The 21,725-nt window shown below is 38.0% G+C and overlaps 3 protein-coding genes across 4 annotated transcripts; all 3 read right to left on the bottom strand.

Annotated features, from left to right (window-relative positions):
* Positions 1 to 1,143: 1,143 nt before the first annotated feature.
* Positions 1,144 to 8,807, bottom strand: LOC130181000 (interferon-induced, double-stranded RNA-activated protein kinase-like). Its single transcript, XM_056394720.1, has 17 exons — positions 8,540 to 8,807; positions 7,315 to 7,453; positions 7,051 to 7,205; positions 6,746 to 6,964; positions 6,495 to 6,627; positions 6,135 to 6,202; positions 5,965 to 6,055; positions 5,558 to 5,622; positions 5,372 to 5,462; positions 5,085 to 5,143; positions 4,809 to 4,928; positions 4,577 to 4,705; positions 4,268 to 4,472; positions 3,766 to 3,909; positions 2,513 to 2,614; positions 2,126 to 2,188; positions 1,144 to 1,831 (listed from the first exon to the last, which is right to left on the bottom strand). The coding sequence occupies exons 1-17, from the start codon at positions 8,647 to 8,649 to the stop codon at positions 1,697 to 1,699; spliced, it is 2,028 nt and encodes a 675-aa protein (XP_056250695.1). The 5' UTR covers positions 8,650 to 8,807; the 3' UTR covers positions 1,144 to 1,696.
* A 1,050-nt stretch (positions 8,808 to 9,857) lies between these two features.
* eif2ak2 (eukaryotic translation initiation factor 2-alpha kinase 2) lies at positions 9,858 to 18,754 on the bottom strand. Of its 2 annotated transcripts, XM_056394719.1 has the most exons (19): positions 18,476 to 18,748; positions 17,456 to 17,582; positions 17,184 to 17,338; positions 16,976 to 17,099; positions 16,752 to 16,825; positions 16,515 to 16,664; positions 16,288 to 16,420; positions 15,454 to 15,521; positions 15,278 to 15,368; positions 14,803 to 14,846; positions 14,682 to 14,724; positions 14,511 to 14,587; positions 14,272 to 14,391; positions 14,013 to 14,141; positions 13,721 to 13,937; positions 13,402 to 13,545; positions 11,536 to 11,637; positions 11,222 to 11,284; positions 9,858 to 10,845 (listed from the first exon to the last, which is right to left on the bottom strand). In XM_056394719.1, exons 1-19 carry the CDS (start codon positions 18,580 to 18,582, stop codon positions 10,708 to 10,710), a joined length of 2,106 nt encoding a protein of 701 aa, XP_056250694.1. In that variant the 5' UTR covers positions 18,583 to 18,748; the 3' UTR covers positions 9,858 to 10,707. The 2 variants fall into 2 exon arrangements, with proteins under 2 accessions (XP_056250694.1, XP_056250693.1); XM_056394718.1 differs by having other exon boundaries at positions 17,184 to 17,582; positions 18,476 to 18,754.
* Positions 18,755 to 19,520: 766 nt separating this feature from the next.
* On the bottom strand, positions 19,521 to 21,699 carry gpatch11 (G patch domain containing 11). Its single transcript, XM_056395726.1, has 8 exons — positions 21,551 to 21,699; positions 21,148 to 21,374; positions 21,020 to 21,061; positions 20,801 to 20,921; positions 20,625 to 20,715; positions 20,351 to 20,476; positions 19,992 to 20,073; positions 19,521 to 19,877 (listed from the first exon to the last, which is right to left on the bottom strand). The coding sequence occupies exons 1-8, from the start codon at positions 21,598 to 21,600 to the stop codon at positions 19,822 to 19,824; spliced, it is 795 nt and encodes a 264-aa protein (XP_056251701.1). The 5' UTR covers positions 21,601 to 21,699; the 3' UTR covers positions 19,521 to 19,821.
* Between the last annotated feature and the right edge of the window lie 26 nt (positions 21,700 to 21,725).

Raw genomic sequence — 21,725 nt, 5'->3', positions numbered from 1 at the left:
GATGGGGGTTTAAAGTCTAATGGTTATTAAAGGTAATCCTGACCATAAGTCTCTATGGTAGTAGTGGGGGCCAAATTCTCTGACCAACTATATGAACTAAAATCAGGGTTAAAAAGATATTGAGCTTGTAAAGTGATGCTCACAAATAATACCAAAGTTGTAAATCAGCCTTTGTAAACCTGTTAATTAAATATACATGAGAAATGTAAGTTTGTTCATGTGTAGAAAAGTTTTTGTAAAAAAAAAAAGAAAAGAAAAGAAAAAAAGACTCAATAAGTGAACAACTGCTGCTGATTCTGTGATTGTGACTGGTTGTAATTGTGATTAGACTATGGGCATGGCTGCAAATATGGGCACTGCTGTTGCTGAGTATGTGTGTGGTTGTTGCTGTGGTTGTTTTGATTAGCAAGGCTGACAGGTTTTTCATGTAACGAACCTACATGCCAGTATCCATTGATATGGTTGAGTAGGCTGAACATTATGGTAATGCTATTGCTCAACTCCTGTGTATTTTATCACATGTATCATATGTGACAGAAGCACCAGGTTCAGATCCTGGGTGTACTGGATTTTACAATGCTGACTTGGCCACTGTTACTAAATGTAGTAAGAGTAACCAGCAAGTCACAGCCACAACTACCCTAGCAATTGCGATTAGCCACGACAATAGCTACAGCCACGGTTAGCCACAGCCACGACATTAACTACAACCATAACCACAGTAATAGCCGTGTGCCCACTTTTTCTGTGGTTGCAATCAGTGGCTGCAGTCATAGCACAGCTTTCCTCCTGTTGACCAACCATGGGGCATGGCACTTAAACTGGACAAACAAAGGCACAGAAGTGTCCCATTAAGACACACACCTATTCTGGGTAAATAGATATGATGTCACCCTCTGCTGTTCTCTCATGGAGTAATTTCTGTTGACATTTCCTCGGCATTTGTAGCTGTTGCCAGAGGAGTACAAGTCGAGTTGCAAAGTCCTATGTGCAAGTCCTCATTTTTGTGACTGGAATCCAATTCAAGTCCAGGTCTCAAGTCTACAGCTTTGGAGCTCTGGTAATATACAGAGCTCAGCACATCTACTAACAGCTCACCCAAGGCCTGAGTTTTGTATACACATGTAAATCCCATATACATAATAATGATAAGGTAATATGATTTATTTTTTTGAAAGACAACATTCATATTGTATTGGATGGTACATAAATGCTGCAGTGTCATCTTTGAACATTCTGGCGTACCGTGGAATTGTACACCTGCAGCAGAAACTCTCAAGCAGCTGTATGCCACCTGTAGAACAGGCTGCCAGGCTGTCTACATACAAAGTAATAACTGTAAATAAATTACCATTTTGGAGAAATCGAAATCATCTTAGTGTTTGATTTCATGTTTCATTCCATGATTATAAAACCCATTACATTAGCATTTCTTTTGACATGGTCCATTATTCACAGGTTTAATGATACGACCCTGTGTCTGGAGTTTGAAGTGTCCTTTAGAAAAACACAGGATGCCAAGCTGCCATCCATGGCCATCGGTCAGGGTACAGCTTTATGTTAAGTGTAGTACATTAAAGATTTTATAAGGAAATGATATTAAAAACAGTTTATCACATAATTCCATGAAAATACAGACATCAGAAGAGACAGATTTCCAGAATTGCCTATGACGTATCACAAGCCTTGGTGATAATCAGACAATTACTTTTTCCTGACACATATGTTGAGCATTGAGCGTCTGAGCCCACTTTTCCAGGTCGGCCTTTAGTGCACTTGCTTCAGGTCGCTCCTCTGGCTTCACACACAACATTGACATGATTATTTGGTTCTGAAAAAAAAACATAAGAAGAACAGCTAATGAGAGCTCTTTACTATTAATAATAAATGCAATACACTGCAAAATTTTTGAAGCTTTTGAAATTGAGACTGCTGTTTTCTCAAATCATTATCATCTGTTCTACTTGACATTTGACCAACAATTGTAAAAGTGCAAACCCGTGCCTCAAACTCTCCACAGCCTTTTTCAAATAAAGACTGGCACTGGGACTCAGTGGTAAATACTGCCTCATATGGCAAATAAATCAGTTGTTATAATACGAATATCAGAAGAACATAATGGTACCTCTTGAGGAAACTTCAATGAAAACTCTTCAGGAAGCATCTGACTTCTGGCATTACTCAAAATCTAGTATGATAGTATGATAAAATGAAGAGATAAAGTATTAGTTGGCTTGAAAAAACAAACAAACAAACAAAAACTAATAATTGCAACAGCGCTGTTGCAATTGAATACAAGAAATATTAAGAAAGACAGAAAAACAGTAAGTGCAATCTATCCTGTGCTTTTGATACTTACTGAAAAGACATTAAACTCTAATAAATAGCAGGTTTCTTATGTGTATGCAACTGACAGAAGCCTACAGTATAATGCTAACATTGTAATGGCAGGTTGCAAGTGAACCTTTTATACAGTTTACAGCATATTGTTACATTCTGTATAAACGCTCACCACTCCTCTTTCATGGCCAGTAGAGAGGTTCCAAAGTAGTTCAAAGTATATCAATCCCAAAGCAAATATGTCCACTTTCCGGTCATACATTGTATTGCTCCTCTGTCATAAAACAAGAACACAGTATAAAAATAGGCACTTCAGAAACCTTACATATACCCTAAATCAGCATCATAGTTTAAATGAACTAGTTATACTTAGATTTCACAGTTAAACTAAAATGATGTCCTATTGGCCTAAAAGCTGTAAAGACAAGCACCATTTGGGATGAGGGGTTTATGCAACTTTCCAAGATTGTAGTATTATCATACACCAACTTATTTTTCACACTGTATGGAAGCTCTTTCTTCCAGGGGTTGTATTCACAAAACATCCTAAGGCTAAAAGTAGCTCCTACCTGGGTGAGGTAGCAGAAACTCCCAAAACTGAGGGGCATGTCAGGCTGAGGGGATTACATATGCTGAATCACTAGGACCTGCTCACTATCAGTCAGCTGATGCAGGTGTGTCTTGTTGCACCAGTGTTTTGGAATAAAACAATGATGGATAGCTTTTAAAAGCATATTCGATGATCGAGGTAATTAAGATCCAATCGGCTCACCAACAAATCAAAACGATCCATCAACACCTGAGATGATGGTTCGCTCAACTCTACACTGCTTCAATACTTGCTTGTTGCCCTGTGTATTAATAAATGGTAACTACACCGGTCACCTGTCAACCAATCACTGTAGACATAGTGATTAAGTTAATTCATTAAACATGATGTCATTTATAGCAACAGGGTCAGCCCCACACTTTCTCATAGGACTTCTCTCAGTCCTAAAGCAAAAGTGACACTGTAATTTAGTCTTAATATTTCTAAAGTTTAAACTCTTATGAACTTATTTAGGAGGACTCCTAGAGGTAAGATCAGGTCTTTTGTGAATACGGCCCCTTGCATTTAAGTGCCTACTTAAGGATGCAGATGAGACAAAGTGTAATCAGCCAGACGAAAAGGTGGAACTATTGCAATCTGGCACCGTTTGAGTTTGTGATGATGGGGAAAACATTTTCAAACATAGAGGAATGTGTTTTTTAACAGGAAAACAGGAGATTTTGTGACTTGAAAGAATGTCGGGAGAGGTCCGTGAACCTTGTTATAATTAGGGAAAACCAGGACCAGTGGTGGGCATAAGGTAGCACCGAGGGTATTAAAAGAAAAAAAAATAATATAGAAGAATCAAAAGTGAATGCCAACAAAGACAATCTCACTTGTTCAGGAGCCATGTAAGATATGGTTCCTGTTTCATCTGTTCTCTCAGTCTGGTTTTCATCGTCGTCATCAGCCTCTGCAGTGACCAGACCAAAGTCTCCAATCTTCACTTTTCCATCCCGTCCAAACATGATGTTAGCAGGCTAACCATTGAAAAACAAAAGAAGCAGTGATTTTAAATATAAATCCAAGCTCAATAGTATGTGACCCACCCCACAATGAGGAATACTACTATAGTAATGTGTAATAAATGAGTCATTGTAGGGTTAAAGAGTGGGAGTTAAATTCGTCTCTGTTTTAGGAACTTAAATCTCAGTTTCCCTCAGCTCAAGGTTAACAAACTCAGTTTTAACTAAACCTGTGTTCTGGTAGACATGAACAAAAGTTTGAGCAGAAGTTACTACACGGTAAGATAAATATCTAAATTGTCAGTATGTACCAGAGTGAACTAGCCCAATACACTGGATCAACCTTGTCATGGCCTGTACTCTTGGGTCTCACCTTCAGGTCTCTGTGGATGAGCTTCTTGGAGTGAATGCATTCGACTCCACTGACAATTTGCTGGACAATGGGTAGACTTTCTTCTCTTCTCTTTGACTCTTGTACAGTTTCCTCATTCTTCTCATTTATCCAGTCTTTCAGTGTGTTGGTCTCACACAACTCCATCTTAATATAGAGGAACTTGTGTGATGAATTAGTGCTAGACCTAGAAAAGTAAGATTAGAAATCTCGTAAGATCACATTAAATTCATACAATATTTAGTAAATAAATGCAGTAGAGCAAAGATTTAAACAAGCAGACAGACTTACTGAGTAGTGCTGCAACTGCCAACTGTACTGTCCCAATGATATTCTGAGTCCTCCAACCAACAATTGTAGTATCTAACAATATTACAGTGAAGGATGTCTTCTAATGCAGTCACCTCTCGTAGAGCTTTTCTGATCAAAAGAAGTACAAAAAAATGGCTCAGTTATTGATGCATTACTTACACAAAATTTGCTGGAGTGCACACTGAAAACTTACTGAGCATACATGACTTACTCTTTACTGCGGACAACCTTTACAGCATAACACTTGTCCATCAGTTTTTCTCTTGCTTTGTAAACATGACCAAAACCTCCTTTAGCAAGACACTCTATAGAGTCGAAGTCTGAAGACAACCTGTTAGGATTAACACATCTGTTTGGATAAAAATGTAAAACAAAAATGTCCTCGTGGTTGTACCTGAGTTATTGTGAGAAACTCTAGAAACTACAATTATGTAAAATTTTGACCATATAAATATAAGTATAAAAACATGTTAAAATTGTTCAATACCTTGACAGGGTTGTCGTCTCATTTGGTTTGTTTTCAATATTTTTGTTTTCGACAGCATCCTGAAAAAATTTAATAAAAAGATGACTTCACGCTCCACCACTTTTCCACTTTTACAGCAATTTGGAATTTTATATATTTCTTGACTGCATGAACTTAAATTTCTTGCTCCTATGACACTACTTATTCGATGGGTCTTTCTACACACATAAAAAGCAGAATATACTGAAGAAGGTTGTTTATGTTTGAATTTTGTCAGAGTTGCTAGGATAATAAGCAAAATTACAAACCTGTTCTTTGGAAGGATTTGAAGAATCTGTAAAGATTACTGATTCACTTGTACCCGTTGGCATGCTTTGTGATGATGTTTCAAGAGACTCCCTTAGAGAATACAATGAGGGACATGAGTACAGCTTTCTTTGTAATGACCTCAACCACCTGCTTTAATAGGCTACTAGTATCAATAAGTGACTTACAGTGAAGATGGTGCCGACAACCTGGTTGGTGGACTGTCAACGGACACAGCTGACCTGAGGGGCATCTAAAATACAAAACAATGAAATAAAGTAAAATTCAACTTTTATAATGTAGCATGTTCCAAAGTATATTATTCACCCTGTAGCAGCCCTGCTTGACAATAACGTCACTTCAGAAAAACAAGTTTCATTTTTTTTCATGTCAAACCACAGATATGCAAAAGTAGCTGGTCTTAGGATCTGCTGCCACCACTATAGATACAGTTTTCTCTTATTAATATGGTGGCACAAGAACATAAAAGAAAAAAGCACTGCAAAAGTAGATACACCCTGATCCCTGACTATTCACTGCAAAAAGCCAGTGCCATGTTTTATTCTGAAAACAAAGAACATAAAAATGAAGAGACCTGAGCTTCAGGGGGGTTCGATGAATCCGTGAATATTGCTGATTCACTTGTACTCCTTGAAATGATTTGGGATGATGCGTTAGTGGACTCCCTTGGAATTACAAAGAAAGAAGTTAGATCAGAACAGTATTAAACTACCATCTGCTCTGTGTGTGTCAGTGTGTGCTTACAGTGTCATTGTTGGTGATGGCATCATTGTTGCTGCACTATCTTCTGACACTGTTGACCTGAAGGACACCTAAAATGAACAAAATAAGTGCTACTATTAATGAGTTGAGATAATTTCAATCCTATGAAAAGAGAAAAGAGCTGCTTGAAGGGCTTTCAAAATAAGATTAGGTACAGTAGTGAATATGTTTCAAACAAACATAGTCAACAGTCTACATTCTGCTTCAGTGACATATACAAACTGTATTTAATGTTTAAAAAAGGAATACAACATTAATCTTATGCATATTGAAAATCAACTTAAGTGATATACTAAAAAACATATTTTAACATTTAAAAAAAGAACAGAAACTATGAAGTACCTTGCCATCCCAGTCTGACTGTTCCTGAAGAGCAAACCAGGCCAGCTGAGCTGCAGTTTGTCTGGCCTCCGTGATAGTCTTTCCTTTACCCACAGGGTAATCCTTGCCATTGATCATTAATTTGTAAAAAAATCTGTGTAGGCAGGAAGGAAAATTAAGGATCTGAATAATGTACACTCTTATATCACTCAAAAGTCAGTGAAGTGTGCCTGTAGCTTATAATCACGGTGCAGAAGTTCAATTATACTTACTCAGGGAGTTCTGGACCGCTTCTTTTCTCTTCAATAAAATTGTAGATTCGGCGTGTTTTCTGACAGTATTCGATGACTAATGAAATGAAATTTGTCCCTCTGTTTTTAGGCTTCACTCCTAAGCTCAGACACACAAGCTTGGCTGCTTTCTTCTTAGCCTCCTTCTTGGTTCTCGCAGATGCAGCTGGGTACTCCTTATCACCAACCTTGAACCTACATCTAATATCATAAAAAACTTGATTAATCTTAAAATGGAAACAAAAATAGATTAAATAAATTATTTACAATGCAATGTAGAGACTTACAGAAACCAGGTACTTGATTGCACTGCTATTGACTCCGTAGACTCTATAGTGACCTTGTTCTTAAGCCCATACTCATAGAGCAGGCCTATGTAGTCGGTATCAGAGATACTTGTCTGATAAAGTAATGAAGTAGTATTTTCAGCAGCATTTTCTGTCTGTCAAGAAAACAACAAAACCATCAATGAGATTTGCACTATAAACTGGCCTTTTGATTACAGACAATCCAATATGGTGTAGTTCAGCAAAGAGAGATGATAATCTTACAGATTCAGCCGGGTCCTGTTGTTGTGTCCTCGACAAATATCTCAGGGTAATTTCAGCTGCATTCTTTTTGGCTTCCTTCTTACTCTTCCCTTCGGCATTCCCATAGACTTTACCATTCAGGACTGCTGTTATGATAAATCTGAAGAGGAATTGTCAAAAGGTTTGGTTATACATGGAGATTGACTTGCGGTGATGTTGGCGGTGGTGCTACACCACTTACAGTAAGAGTTGGTACTATCATATTACTTTATATTTCTCCTCTGCTACACACTGTATGGAAGCCTATAAGGGACTATATTCAAATGATAATATAAACTTGAAAATGAAAATGTAATTCCAAAATAGCATTATAATTTTCCACGCATGTATGTGGTATTTCAGTAAAAATGAAAATGCAAATTAGATTATTGCATTTTTATTTTGAATATAGTCCCTTATAGGCTTCAACACTACATAGAACAAACAAACAATGGAGATTTAAAAAACAAGGAGTCATGGAATCTTCTTCTAATGTACATTTTTGACTCATCTAGCAGCCGAACATATTTGAGATGTTCTTTCTGCAATGGAAACCAAATATTGTTCACTAAGTTCGTCCCAACACTGTTGTGAAAGTTCCCACAGATTATTGTGTAGCACTTGCAGGTTGCTTTGCATTCACCTTCTGTCCAGGTCATCCCACACCAGCTCCATGGGGTTCAAGTCTGGGGACTGTGCTGTTCTTCCACCAACTTAAAGCCACTGTCTAGTTTTGGTCTTGCAATGTCTTGGGTCATTATCATCATTACATTTACTGTTACTGCTGCTATACTTTATGAACACACATGGTCACGAATGTGGCCTTATGGCACTTATGCTTAAACGTTCTTACTTTCGCTGGTTAGTATTATTTTGTGCAATTGTGAAAACCTGAAAATCTAGTGGATGGGTATGTGCGTTAAATATATCATACAGTAACCTCTTTTTTACTATTGTGGTATAAAGTAATTCGATTTTAAAGTATCAACTTAACAGTACAGCTGCATGGTTTTTGTTTGTTTATTTCATAGCCTATGTTTACTGTGGCTGTTATATTCAATCATCACCACCCGCAGTATCACCAAGCCAAGTTCAGAGACCTCTGACCCACTCACTTCTTAGCAGGTGAAGCACGATTATGGCAGGATAAACATCGTTTATGTGTAAAGCTTAGTGAAGTTAGTACCAAAACTCTTATCCGACTTACGTTTTATCATGGTCAGGGCCATAAGAGCGAATCTCGTCAAATCTCAGCAACGAGCGTGTTCTCCGCGCATGATCGTGAAGTTCAGAAACGAAATCTCTCGTTTCCATCATAAATGGCGAAATGACGAAGTTCAAAACTACATAAAAATTACATATCTGAAAGAAAAGCTTACATTACTCCTCCCTTCCTGGTTTCTATCTAAACCTTGCTTCGAAGCCCGCGTCACTGCGCAATTTTTTCTAATTCATCTGCGTCTACCAATCTTAAGTTTCGATTTCTCTGAATGACGGTCATGACCACACCTTCATTATTCATAAACCACGGACACGGAAACTGCACTGTCAAACTCAAACGTCTAACAAGTGGAAATCACATTGGTTAAATTAGTTATTAAAAAGGTGTTAAGCATTATGAAGGTATGAAAACAACATTGACTTCAGAGCGATTAATATGCTCCCCTTTCTGACAGGCTGAAAAAAAAATTATTATTATTTTGCTAGTCGTCCATTTCTGCTATGGCATGTACAGAATTTCTCTGGGGCAAGGAAAAACATTTTAAAAAGGTGGCATCTCAAATGCGTGGTTAGGGAGGGTTCACTTTCACCCCAAGGTGCTGTCCTTTGGGCCAAAGGGGCACTGGCATTTGACTTGAGGCAGCAAAAATTAACCACAGGGATGTCCCATTCATGCTTTTGTTGAGAAAAGTTGATAACATGTTACAAGATGGCACATCATTGATTCATTAAACGCTGCCTACCATGTGAATATACCTGGGTTTCCTGCTCTGGGGCCCATCGAAGACTCAAGTCCTTGTTTGGCTGAGCTGACTTCCTGCTGACACCCCACAAGATTTGACTCAAGCCAAGTGGCCCCATCAGAGTCTCAAACCTAATTGTTATGGAAGTAGACCAATTTTTTCTTTCCGTTTAGTAAAGTATATGCACAGCACAGGACACAGACTACCTGAATTCCAGCAAGTGTCTCCCACAGTGTCTTCTTACTCCAAGCGTCACTGGTCTGTTGGCAACTATTTACTGAAAGCTCACAGCTTTGTGTTGGTGTTTAATTAGGTTCACATATAAATACAGACAAATGTGCAGCACACCAACCTCCTTGCTTTCAGGTTTCATTTCCATCTCAGGCATTGGCCCCTAACACAAATAACCATGGTTTTGGACTTACTTGATTATACCAATAGTGTTAAACAGTAAAATAACAAAGGTCGTCAGTTTTCAGTTACTGTATGCCGAGCCAGTTGATCTCGGTGTATTTACAGTTTCAATCATAACAATTGGAGAAGAAAAAGGGAAAACTTCAGTGTCATTTAACATTTAATGAGAAACCAGCCTGATCAAATACAAGGTAGCCCAACTGGGTCGACAACCGACACAACGCACCCTGTACACATGAATGGCACAAAAATAATTTACTCAAGGGGCTGGTCAAGAATTTCGATTGGACATGATGGCTCACATTGTGACAAAGGCCCTGTTCACACATGGCAGTAACAGGTGTCTTAAGTGATCCGATCACAAGTGGACAGCTTGTGTGTGAGTGTGAATGAACCCGACACATTGAGGTCCGAGTGCATATGGCTACATTCTTTTAGTAGTGTGTACTTGAATGTGTCTTGGGCCACATTGAAGGACCACCTACTCAAATGACATCTCATTTGTCTCTCTATAGTTTCATAATGAAACAAAAATATTTTTACATTTCTGTGTGTTTCCCATACATTGATTTTCTGTGTGGCGCCCATTTGTTTTTAACTATTTCAAATGGCTAAAACCTCATTTCATTGTAGAGCTGTGCACAGCACATTGATTTGCTCAGCCCCTCCTTGCCCTGCTCTTGCTCACAAACACATTGACAACTGACCAATCTGTCATAGTACTAATCCAAGACATGGGATTTTATTAAAACTGAATGTGGAGATAATTCAATTTGTTTAATTCACTGATTATAAAATGAACTACTTTATGTGCCTTTTCCCATCAAGTTTCCATAATCATGATTAATAATGTCCCATTAAATCATTAAAACACAATTCTTAAAAGAGACCGATACAAATTAATGTATGAATTGTTATGTATTATGTAACATAACACTAAATAAATAGTCAAGCTTGTGACAACTGATGCGTTTGTTTCTAACCCTCCCTGTAACAATCAGACACTCTTACTGTCTCGTTGCATATTTTTTAACTCATGGAGTACATGACCGTACTCTTCCAGGTCTGACTTTAGTTTACTTGCTTCAGGTCGTTCTTCTGGCTTCACATGCAGCATTGACTTTATAATTTGGTTCTGCAATGAAACAAAAACAAAATCTACATAAGAGATCATCATAATATCAATTCATGCTTTTGTTGTTTACTAAAGATCCAATCTACAGTATTTCCTGCATTTGGACAACTAAGCAATGCAAATCTTTTAAACTGAGATTACCTCTTTCCCCCAAAACTATCAACAGTCCTGCTTGATATTTTACATGATTGACATACAACATTAAACAGTCCTGTTTTTCCCCTTTGAGGTTCTACAGATGGGTGAATGATAATAATAATGCAAATCCCTGCACCTCAATCTCAGTTCTGTCCGATTAGGTTCAATTACAAGTGACCTTCACCCTATGGGAAATACTGTTTCATGTTTCAAGTAAATTAAAAAAATATTGATGTACCTCTTTGGGAAAATTGTGTGAAAACCCTTGAGGAAGTTTCTGGCTTCTGGCATCGTCCCAAATCTGGTAATTATGAAATGGTAAAAAATGAGGAAGAACATGTAACAGGCCTTACAAAAACTGATAAGATGTCCAGTAGTTTTCTTTTGAAATTTACAATTTAATAAATAATATTAACCAACAAGATAAACACTCCCCTGGTATCTGATAAAATGCCCGGTGTTGTACCAACGTTTGAAACAACAACAATTATTAACATAGCAATTTATTGACATTTACAGCAGAACTTTGGATTGTGTCTGGGAAAAACTCACCACTTTCCTCTCATGGCCAGTAGAGAGGTTCCAGAGAAGTTCAAAATATATCAGCCCCAAAGCAAATATGTCCACTTTTCGGTCATAGGTGCTCTTGCTCTTCTGTCATAAAACAAGAACACAATATCTGTGCAGTGAAACCTGCATCCTTCACATTCACTTCTTCCATTAACTATGGCAATCAAAGAGAATTCATGGAGCCATGGTTAAGTTTGTAAGTACACTTTGTTTCAATCTTCATGACTGCCAGAAAATGTATCAATTTGTTTTACAGAATGGGGAGATTTTCATCCAAGTTACGATACACAACGAACACAATCTGTTCAAACTAATAACGCACAAATCTTTGTACTGTTCTTGTCCATATTGAAATTGTAATTCAAACATTCACAGTGGAGGTTGGAAAAAGTATGTGAAACCCTCGGCGAATGGCATTAACAAAAGCTAATTGGAGTCAGGAGTTATCAAACTTGGAGTCCAACCAAACAAACCAGATTGGAGGTGTGGGTTAGAGCTACTTTGACTTATAAAAAACACTTAAGCATTTTGAGTTTGCTATTCACAAGAAACATCTGTTGAAATGAAATATGCCTCGCAAATGAGAGATCTCACAAGACTTATGATTAAGAACTGTTGATTTGCATAAAGTTGAGAGGGTAACAGTCATCTCAAAGAGCTCAGATATTCATCAGTCCACAGTTAAATACAAACTGTATATAAATGGAGATGATGTAGTTCTCTGGACACTCGGCCTACAAGTGGACAAGTAGTAATCTGGGAAAACTGGGAAAAGGAGTTGACTTTGAGGGACAGAAGTTCATCATGTGTCTCTCTTTTGTTTTTGTTTTTTTTTACACAGGAAAACACCTTGTGTTACCTTATGGCATCTAAAACCTGAAGGAGAGCTGATTGAAGGCATTCCCAAAAGGGCAAAAGCTGCCTCAGAACTGTTATTTCTATTCTGATGAAACCAACCAAGTGGTCTTCTTTGAAAGTGGCTTTGAGCTGCAGTCAGTACAAGCATTATCGGACAGTCCCTGGCACAGGTGTTCAATTCCAGGGCAAGTGGGACATTCATCGCAAATATCATCTAGTCGATTGTGACTTCATCTAAGGTTGCGTATCTGTGGCCCTTTTCAGATCAGGTATTAACATGTTAATATGTTCACACCTGCCTTTAAAATGCGTCTCCACATGCGTCTCGATTGACCACTTGTGATCGGATTTCACTTCCCTGCTTTATATGCAAATAAAAACGTATGTGTTGCTGTTTTTAGCTAATTGACAGACGGGTCCATTATCAGTGTGCTTGCATGTATGTGTATGTGAGTGAGAAAGAGTGAGAGAAAGCGCTTGTGAATGAGAGAGACAGAGAGCGGGGCATGTAGGGGTTGAGCGAATTAATGCGCTGTGCACAGGTCTAATAATAAAATAAAGTTTTATCCATTTGAAACACAAAAATACTTTCTGTTCATTATGAAACTTTGACGGGACTAAACTGTACAACAGTAAACAGTAGGCGGTCCTTCAATGTGGCCAGCACACATTTGCGTTCACACTGCTAAAAGTTTGTGGACATGTGGCCCAGACCATCTCTGAATGTGTTGTGAGTGATGGGATCTCAAATGCGTCCTCAATGCAGCTTGGGTGCGTTCACACCTGTACTTAGAGCTGTCCACTTGAATCACCCGAGACAAATTTTAATGCCAGGTCTCAACAGGGCCTCTGACAGTCAGGAAGACTGAAACAAAAACCAGCTTAATAAAGCAGTGCTGTACATCACCATGAGTGCTCAAGAAGGGGTACCTTACCAACCGATATTTGATAGGACAGAAGAAACTAAAATTTACACCAGTTTAGACTCACCTGCTCAGGAGCCATGTAAGACGGGGTTCCTTTGTACACTGATCTCTCCATCACGTTCTCAGCATCGTCATCATTCTCTGCAGTCACCAGACCAAAGTCTCCAATCTTCACTTCTCCACCTCGCCCAAACATGATGTTGGCAGGCTAACCAGAGGAAAGACGTATTTATTCATTTATTTATTTGGATCCCCATTAGCCACTACCAAGGCAGCAACTACTACTACTCTTCCTGGGGTCCACTCAAATAAACATTACACCATAACACCAAACAATAATGTAATTAAGGTAATAAATTATGATTTTATCCACTTCCTCTCACCTTCAGGTCTCTATGGATGAACATCCTGGAGTGAATGTAGTCGACTCCACAGACTATTTGCTGAGCAATGGTCAGACTGTCTTCTCTTCTTTTGGAGTCTCGCCGAGATTTTTTCACATTCTGAATGTTCCTCTCATCTATCCACACTCTGAGTGTTCTGAGGTCACACAACTCCATCTGAATATAGAGGAACTTTGCAGATGAATTACTGGTCGACCTAGAAAAGAAAATAAGAATGATATACCTCCAGTAAAGTAAACAGAACAGAGCACAGTAGAGAAAAGAGACTTACTGTGAAGTACTGCCACTGTCAGCTGTATCGTCCCATTGGTACTCTGAATCTTCCATCCAACATGTGAAGTATCGAACAATATTGCAGTGATGGAGGTCAGATAATGCTCCCACCTCTCGTAGAGCTTTTCTGATCCAATGAAAAACAAGAACTTGGCTCACTTAGTAATACTTTATACATATCTTGCACTGCATCTGAAATTATTTTTTCATAAAAACACTATGCAATGCTCATCAAAAAAGATAAATACTGGACTTACTCTTTGCAGCGGACAATCTTTACAGCATAAAACTTCCCCAGCAGTTTTTGTTTTGCCTTGAAAACACGACCAAAGGCTCCTTTGCCGAGGCGCTCTATGGAGTCAAATTCTGATGTAAATCTGAGATAAAGATAAAGTGTTGTTGGGGCAAGAAGTTGAAAATATAATACGACTTTCTGACTGTATATAGACCACACACAAACTAAAAGCAACAAAAGCACTGAAAACATTTTCCATACCTTGAGATTACTGACTGGGTGGTTGTTTTCTCACTCAGACTATTTCCTGCATTCTTGCCACTGAAATTGACTATTTCCTTAATTAATAAAATAAAGACATGAGATAGAGATTAAAAGGACAAACAAAAACCAACAAAATGACCTGGCATCATTTGTATCTTCTTACTTTACCTCTTTGCTGTGTTTGCGGGCATTTGGGAAATTTGCTGCGAGTCTAACAAGACAACAACGATTATAATGAGCAATAACATCAGGTAAAATGTGTACTGCAGCTTTACAGTGGATGGCTTACCTTATTTTGGGCTTCACATCAGGACTTTGATCCTTCCTTTGATCCTGATAGAGTCAGTTATACAGTATTTTAGCATACGTGCTTTCAGAATCCATTATATGAGGCCAACAGTCCTCCTCAACCATTTAAAGAGCTCAGAGTGCAATGCAAAAAAAGTGATTTGTTTTAGAGGTGCGCAGAGAACAAGAGTAACTTGGATGACATTACTGATACACTCTTGGTCTTTTAACACCTGCTTCCTTGTTTGTCTCTCATCCAATACATGTATAATCCTCAAGTTACTGACGGTTACTTTTTTCTGGTAATTTATTAATCAATTTATGGCATTGGAATAAACAAGGCCAGATAAGTAAAACTGATTTGACTTTAAGAGTGAATTAAAGCAACTTGATATACAATGACTTCTGCACTAACCTGAGCATTACACACTGACCAACCAGGAGGGGATTAGAGGATTACAAAGGGAATAACAGACCTTATCCTTGAGAAGATTCGATGGACTGGTGAAAACAGCTGAGTCACTTGTAATTGGCGGTATGCCTTTTGATTGTGCATCACGAGACTCCCTTGGAGAATACAGTAAGACAAATTAGTAGAATATTCTCTACATTAAACATTACCATGTGTTGTACTCTTCAGGCAGTGCCTTACGGTGTGCTTGGTAGTGTGGGCGGTTTGGCTGGTCCGCCATCATCAGACACAGCTGACCAGAAAGTTATCTGAAAGCACAAAGGAAGTGTTCAGCTGTTACACAGTGCCATGTTTTATAGTAATTGATGCTCCCGGGAATGAGGTGCAACAGTGGTGTAGCATTAATAGGATATTATGAACAATCTTTATTTTTTTATGAAATCAAACCACAGATATCTTAAAGAACCTCACTGCATGACTGAATCTAGGAACCGCCTCTTTAAAAGTGTTTTTTTTTTACTAAAGTGTTGGTCATTATTTCTTTCATCACACGGTAACATTGAATTATTTTATACAAAGCAGTAGTTCCAATACTAAAAATAAATCCACAGCACCCATTCATAAAGAATTTTTTCATGGCCAGCTCATCTCAGCTTCTGTTGGGGACTCTTCTTAAAAATTCACAATAAAAGAATTGAAGTATGCGAATCCTGCTGCACCCTTGGCTCATCCTTACGGTACCTCAGAGTGATTATGATCAACACCTGCATTGTGAAACTATGGTACGTGTAGTTTGCAAAATGACAGTTACAACATAGCATAGGTAAGTGATTTAAATGGTCACACAGCTTTAAATGCTTCACCAGACCGCAACAATCATGCTGACGTATGTGACACATGTTGTAAAAATTTTTGAATTTGGCGGAAGGGTTAGATAAGAGAAAACAGAAAAACACGTAAGCGTTGGTAAAAGTAGGTAAGAGCCTCTGGAGAAACATGACACAAACAAACATACTAGGTGGCATATTAAAAACCATAATTCATCATACAAAAACAACAAAAAATATCAAATACCTTGCTGTCCCAATCAGACTGTTCTTGAAGAGCAGACCAGGCCAGCTGAGCTGCATTTTGTTTGGCTTCCTTGATACTCTTACCCTCAGCCACAGGGTACTCCTTGTCGTTGATCACTAATTTGTAGAAAAATCTGTGCAGGCAGAGAGGAAATGTTTACACCATTTTGTCAAGATTTCTCTCTCACATCTATCAAGGGTTTTCATACAGTGTACAGTCGTACTCACTGGGGGCTATGTGATGGACCACATCTTCTCTCTAAGATGTAATCATGGGAGCGCTTTGTTTTCTGACAATAGTGGTTGACAATTCCAATGAAATTAGTCTCTGAAAAGCTTCCACCTTCTGTCTTTACACTCAAGTCTTTTGTCTTATCACTGTAATGCCAAGACAAATTAGACATTAATTAAAAATTGTAAGAACCAAACAAAATGAAATCATACATTGCCACTGTTTGTTCTCACCAGATTTCTGACACATTTTGTTTCAAATCCTCCCTTTGCTGATTTGACGTGGCACTGCATTTCTCATCTTCAGTCTTCAAAACAAAAAAATATGGTTTTATTATGATTCAGTGATTGGAGTGTGGCCAACATTGGAAAAATCTACTGGAACAATTATTACAATTATCTGAACTTTTCCAGTGCTTTGATGAGGGAGGGAGAAACTAGCATGTATTACAACTCACCTCTATAGTTTTACTGCCATGTATCACATCATGTACAAGCTTTGCTGCTTCCTCCTTGGCTTCCCTCCTTGTATTTCCAGAGACAGCTGGGTACTCCTTATCACCAACCACAAAGCTGCAACATCTAATATGACAAAAAACCTTTATTTAATGCATCTTTAAATGGTAACAAAATACCTAAGAATATGGATGTAGTTTGGATGCTTACTGAATAGCATTACTTGGTCCCAGTCTGGTTGACTCCACAGCCCTTATAGTCAGCCTGTTCTTCTGACCATATTCATTGAGCCAACATATATAGTTGGTGTTACTGATACTCGTCTGAAGAACTGTTGAAGTGGCCGTTTCTGCTACATTTTCTGTCTGTCGAGAAAACAACAAACGTATCAAGGAGACATGCGATGTGAGTTTGTCTTCTATACTGTAGAATACAAAAATCGACACATGCAGCAGATACATAAAGCGGTACATTAATCTTACAAAGTCAGATGGTTCCTCCAGCAGGCCTCTTAGGGCATTTTTAGCTGCGTTCTGTTTGGCTTCCTTCTTGTTCTTCCCCACGCCATCAGGATACACCTTCCCATTCAAGACCGCTCTCACGGTGAATCTGTGGAGAAATTATAAGATGTTATATGATGCTAGAATGTAGTGTGATGGAGGATGCATTACAAAGACATAAAGCTGCACACTTAGTTAATATGTCCAAAGGTAAAGTTATAAACTTGACATAGTTCGCGACTCCCTTAGGCCCTCATTGGGAAACCAGAGAGGCAGCAATGCTGGTATGAAGTCATTTATTTTATTTTATGTGAACAATACATGTGTGTATTACTATTGAATGCATTTTCTTTTCAGCAAAGGACATGGTTACCGTCTGAAAATTTTAACTACTGGTGTCAATACAATGCCTGAGCTCTTTTTCAATATTTAAGTTCAGTCAATACTCAATAATACTGAGGCTCACAACCCTTGCATCTATTACAGCCTGTTTTTGAAGTGGTGTTGCAACCAAACCCTATTCCTCAACTTTTTCCTATTGCTTTTTATTCCACAGAGATTTTCAATGTGCAGAAAGTAATAACTATTGTCTCAGTGCAATTTTGATGAAATATAATGTAACTTGGTGTTACATCAACTGCATGAGTGCTTTAAATGTGGTAACAGATTCGTGGGAACACACTGAGAAAGTATAAACATACTGTATCTGGGTAAACTGAATTACCTGAAATCAACATATAGAAAACACCTATGATATGATAATCACATATATATGCACACATACATGTCAGTATGTACGTGACATTGTGCATCGAAATGTTAAGATGCTATCCATTTATTCAACAGGGGTCTGTTCTATTCAAGCCCCCGCCGATCTTTTCTATAGACCCCCCATGAGCTGTGTCCTTAATAAGGATTGAACTGAATTGAAATAATAAGTTTGTGCCGTTCATGCATGAATTTGCAGGTCGTGAATCCCAGCAGACAATTGATTAAACTCACGTTCTGATGTGGTCAGGGCCAACAGCTCCAACGTCCTCAAAAATCAGCAGCGAGCGTGTTCTCTGTGCAAACTCGTTTAGTTTGGCTACGCAGTTTTCCGTTGCCATTGTAAACAGACAAACTCAAATTACATAATGTATGGAAATGTCAGAATAGTACATCTTTTCCGTTTTCGTCTCACTCTACCTCCATGTTTTCGTAAGGCTGGGCCCGCTTTCGATGAAGTCTACGCCAGCAGTTAAGTTTCGTTTTCACGGTAAACGTCACAAAACATGGTGCCTTCAAATGATGTCTGAAATATCAAAACTGGTTCAGCAAACGTGAATGCCGCCGCCATAGATAAAATATAACACTACAACATAACACTAAAATGTGTGTCGTAAAGAAATGGAGACCTTTTAGTATAACTAAGTTAGCTAAGTTAGCTTCTGGCTGGTAGCCATTAACTCACTATATAGCAATTTGGTAAGAAACTAATTCTGTCAATAATTATTTTTGATTTATATTTTAAATAACGTTTAACTAACATCTTATCAAATGTATGTTTTTCTGGCTGCTTGAAATGTCTGTAGTTTGAATAAAATATGCGCCTACCTGTTCCTGATCAATACGCTTATTTTGATGGTATTCAACAACTACAGTTCCCAGAAAGCTTAATTATTGCGCCTACCAGTAAGACTCATGGGAGGTGTAGTTAATGATACAAAACGCTTGTTTCATGTTTTAGCACTTCAGAGACGCAAATGAAATAAACTAACTAATTTAAGTGGTATCTAATGTTTGACGAAGAAACTTTCAAACTAACTAAAAGGCAGCCATAGTGCATTTATCAGATACAAGATATTCTCATTTTCTGCTATGAACAATGTTACTGAAATCCAGTGATGACACCAGAGGATATTGAAATTAGTAATAATTGTAAGACTCACAACTATGTTGGAGTTAAAACTTATAATGGCATCTTGTATTTGGTTAGTAATTCAAACCCAATGTGTTTTACTGTATAATAAGTTGCTAAAATAAAACATTACATAAGGTAACAAGGTAGAAGTCTTAAAACATTTAATGAAAACACAGCTTTTAGAAATATAAATACTAAAAAGGTATCATGAATTTCCCACAGGATTTCTTAATGAAAAAAATGAAGACAACACACCCACAAACAGCATGTTCTTCCAGAGACAGACAGCAGATTCAAATGGGATGATTAATCAATCTTCCTCCAATTCTGATCACTTTATTGCCTTTGCTGCTTTTTATAGTATAATGAGCCTGTTGTAAAATGCTGTCTGCATATTTGTAACTGCGTTTTCACTAGTTGGTACTACATATGCTTTTTATCAAGTTCAGTCGTGATCTGCTGCTGTATCCCCAGGACAGTTAGAGCACAGGTCGTCTTCATCTGTAAAAAAAAACAACAACCAAAAAACAAAACTAAATCCAAAATTATACAAAATATACCAGCAAAGGCAATAAAACAACAATAAAACTATGGCCATGTTGTTGTCACTCTTACCATTATAGGTGGTCCCACACCATATGCAGTAAAAATGGATTCCTCTCAAATACGATGTCAAAATTTGCAGTTTATCAAAGGACTGTAATAGAGAGGAACATATTATACTGGATTAATCATCACTGACATCTACTGAATTTCTTGCATGATATGCCAGTATACTGCATATTCTATACTAGCAGAATCTGCTATTATACACAAGTCCCCCCCCTTTAAAAAAATTTTACAAATTCATATCACACAAAATGTAAATGAAATTAAATATTATAAGATTATATACTTATTTCCTATACTTGCCAATATGAAAACATGAGAAAGATACAATAAATCATTAAAGACAAACAAAACTTAATACTCACGGTTAATTCCACAATCTCCTTTTCTTCTTCTTCTTCCTCCTCCTCCTCCTCCTCATCGTGACTAGCTTCTTCGTCATCAGCATCTTCTTTTGGCCAGTACCAGTATTCTCTGGGGACAGTGATGCCCTGAAATATAAAGAGAAAACCAATCTCTCTTCTGTGATATTGTTTCTGTATTAATCTATGGTAATTTTCCTGGCATGTTTTTGTTAATTCCCATTGCAGAGTACTGTGATGTCCTGATGAGTCTGTGCTATGTCAAAATCCTTCGAACCTTCTGACTGTCAAGCTGCTCACAGGCTCGCTGACTCCTTCTGAGATCTCCTTCAATCTTACGCTCCTCTCTCTCTGACCTTACTCTTGACCTGGAATAAAAAAAACCTGAAGATTACACACACTGACTATGAAACATCTGGTATAGTGCATTTCACAGACAGCTGCAAACTTCACCTAAAGTCTTCCAGAGATTGGGTCTCATTCTGTTGTTTGACTTGTACTTTCTGTCGATAGTGTTCAAGTTCCTCCTCTGCTTTTCTTTTCTTCACCTCTTCCATTCCAATGCCACCTCTGTCTGATTCAGCATACACAGAAAAGTACATGGTAAGCCATTGATTGGATTGCATGTTCTTACCAAACACTTTAAATAAAAAAAACAAATATATTTCCCACCAGTTTTGATGTTTAGAGGAATGGGATCGACCCTCCCAGCTCCTGAAGAGGTAGCACAGATTAACATTAATAAATGCAAGTAGTGCAAAACATGAAAAATTAGACACATCAGTAAGCCAGAAACTTGCCCTTCTTCCCGAGTCCTTGGCCAGCTTTGTAGCCCATTTTCTGCAGAAGTGCAAATCCCTTGTTCTCATTGCTGATTGAGCTCTGTAAAGCTGCTTCTCGACTTTCCGTCTCTTGCTCCTTGTAGGTTTTCTGTCGGTTTTTAATGTTCTTCTCCTTTGCCTGCGTCTCCCTCTTCATTGCTGCTTTTACCCGCCTCACCATGCTGACTCCTGGTTTCACATCTTGTCTGACAGACAGAGAAACATTGGGAGAGTAATTGGGATAACAATACAGTGATAGCTATTCTGAAAGTAAACTTCTACTCTTATATTTTCATAGCTGACACCACAGGACTGTAAACTCCATCACAATTTCGACATCCCCGGGTTTTAATACAGAACTGTAGAAACATAAAACACTTACATTTTACTGAGAAAAGCATCAGACATATAGTCCTCTTCCTCATCAGACATTATGGCCGCGCCAAAAGAGGTGAAAGTATAGAAAACAACACCTGCAGCTAATACTTAACTATCCGGTTGAGCCGTTTTAATTGCTTCTCTTATGTTTGGTTCGTTCAAAGATACATTCCGTGTAG

The sequence above is a fragment of the Seriola aureovittata genome, chromosome 14 (genome assembly GCF_021018895.1).
Source record: "Seriola aureovittata isolate HTS-2021-v1 ecotype China chromosome 14, ASM2101889v1, whole genome shotgun sequence".
Lineage (NCBI taxonomy): Eukaryota > Metazoa > Chordata > Actinopteri > Carangiformes > Carangidae > Seriola > Seriola aureovittata.
Note: the sequence above shows the minus strand (reverse complement) of the source record. Positions and strands in the feature narration are given on the sequence as shown.

Bases quoted from the DNA above. Each gene is read 5' to 3' on its own strand.
- LOC130181000 (XM_056394720.1), bottom strand. From the start codon at position 8,649: ATGATGGAAACGAGAGATTTCGTTTCTGAACTTCACGATCATGCGCGG. The intron at 3,910-4,267 runs GTGAGACCCAAG...TTCAATGGTTAG, and splicing joins TCATCCACAGAGACCTGAAG to CCTGCTAACATCATGTTTGG. The intron at 2,615-3,765 runs GTGAGATTGTCT...GTTTTATGACAG, and splicing joins CTTACATGGCTCCTGAACAA to AGGAGCAATACAATGTATGA.
- eif2ak2 (XM_056394718.1), bottom strand. From the start codon at position 18,582: ATGGCAACGGAAAACTGCGTAGCCAAACTAAACGAGTTTGCACAGAGA. The intron at 14,725-14,802 runs GTAAGCCATCCA...TTGTCTTGTTAG, and splicing joins GATGTGAAGCCCAAAATAAG to ACTCGCAGCAAATTTCCCAA. The intron at 13,938-14,012 runs GTAAGTCTCTTT...TTTCTTTTCTAG, and splicing joins GACAGTGGCAGTACTTCACA to GTCGACCAGTAATTCATCTG.
- gpatch11 (XM_056395726.1), bottom strand. From the start codon at position 21,600: ATGTCTGATGAGGAAGAGGACTATATGTCTGATGCTTTTCTCAGTAAA. The intron at 21,062-21,147 runs GCAAGTTTCTGG...CTACCTCTTCAG, and splicing joins CCAAGGACTCGGGAAGAAGG to GAGCTGGGAGGGTCGATCCC. The intron at 19,878-19,991 runs GTAAGAGTGACA...TTTTTTTTACAG, and splicing joins GTGTGGGACCACCTATAATG to ATGAAGACGACCTGTGCTCT.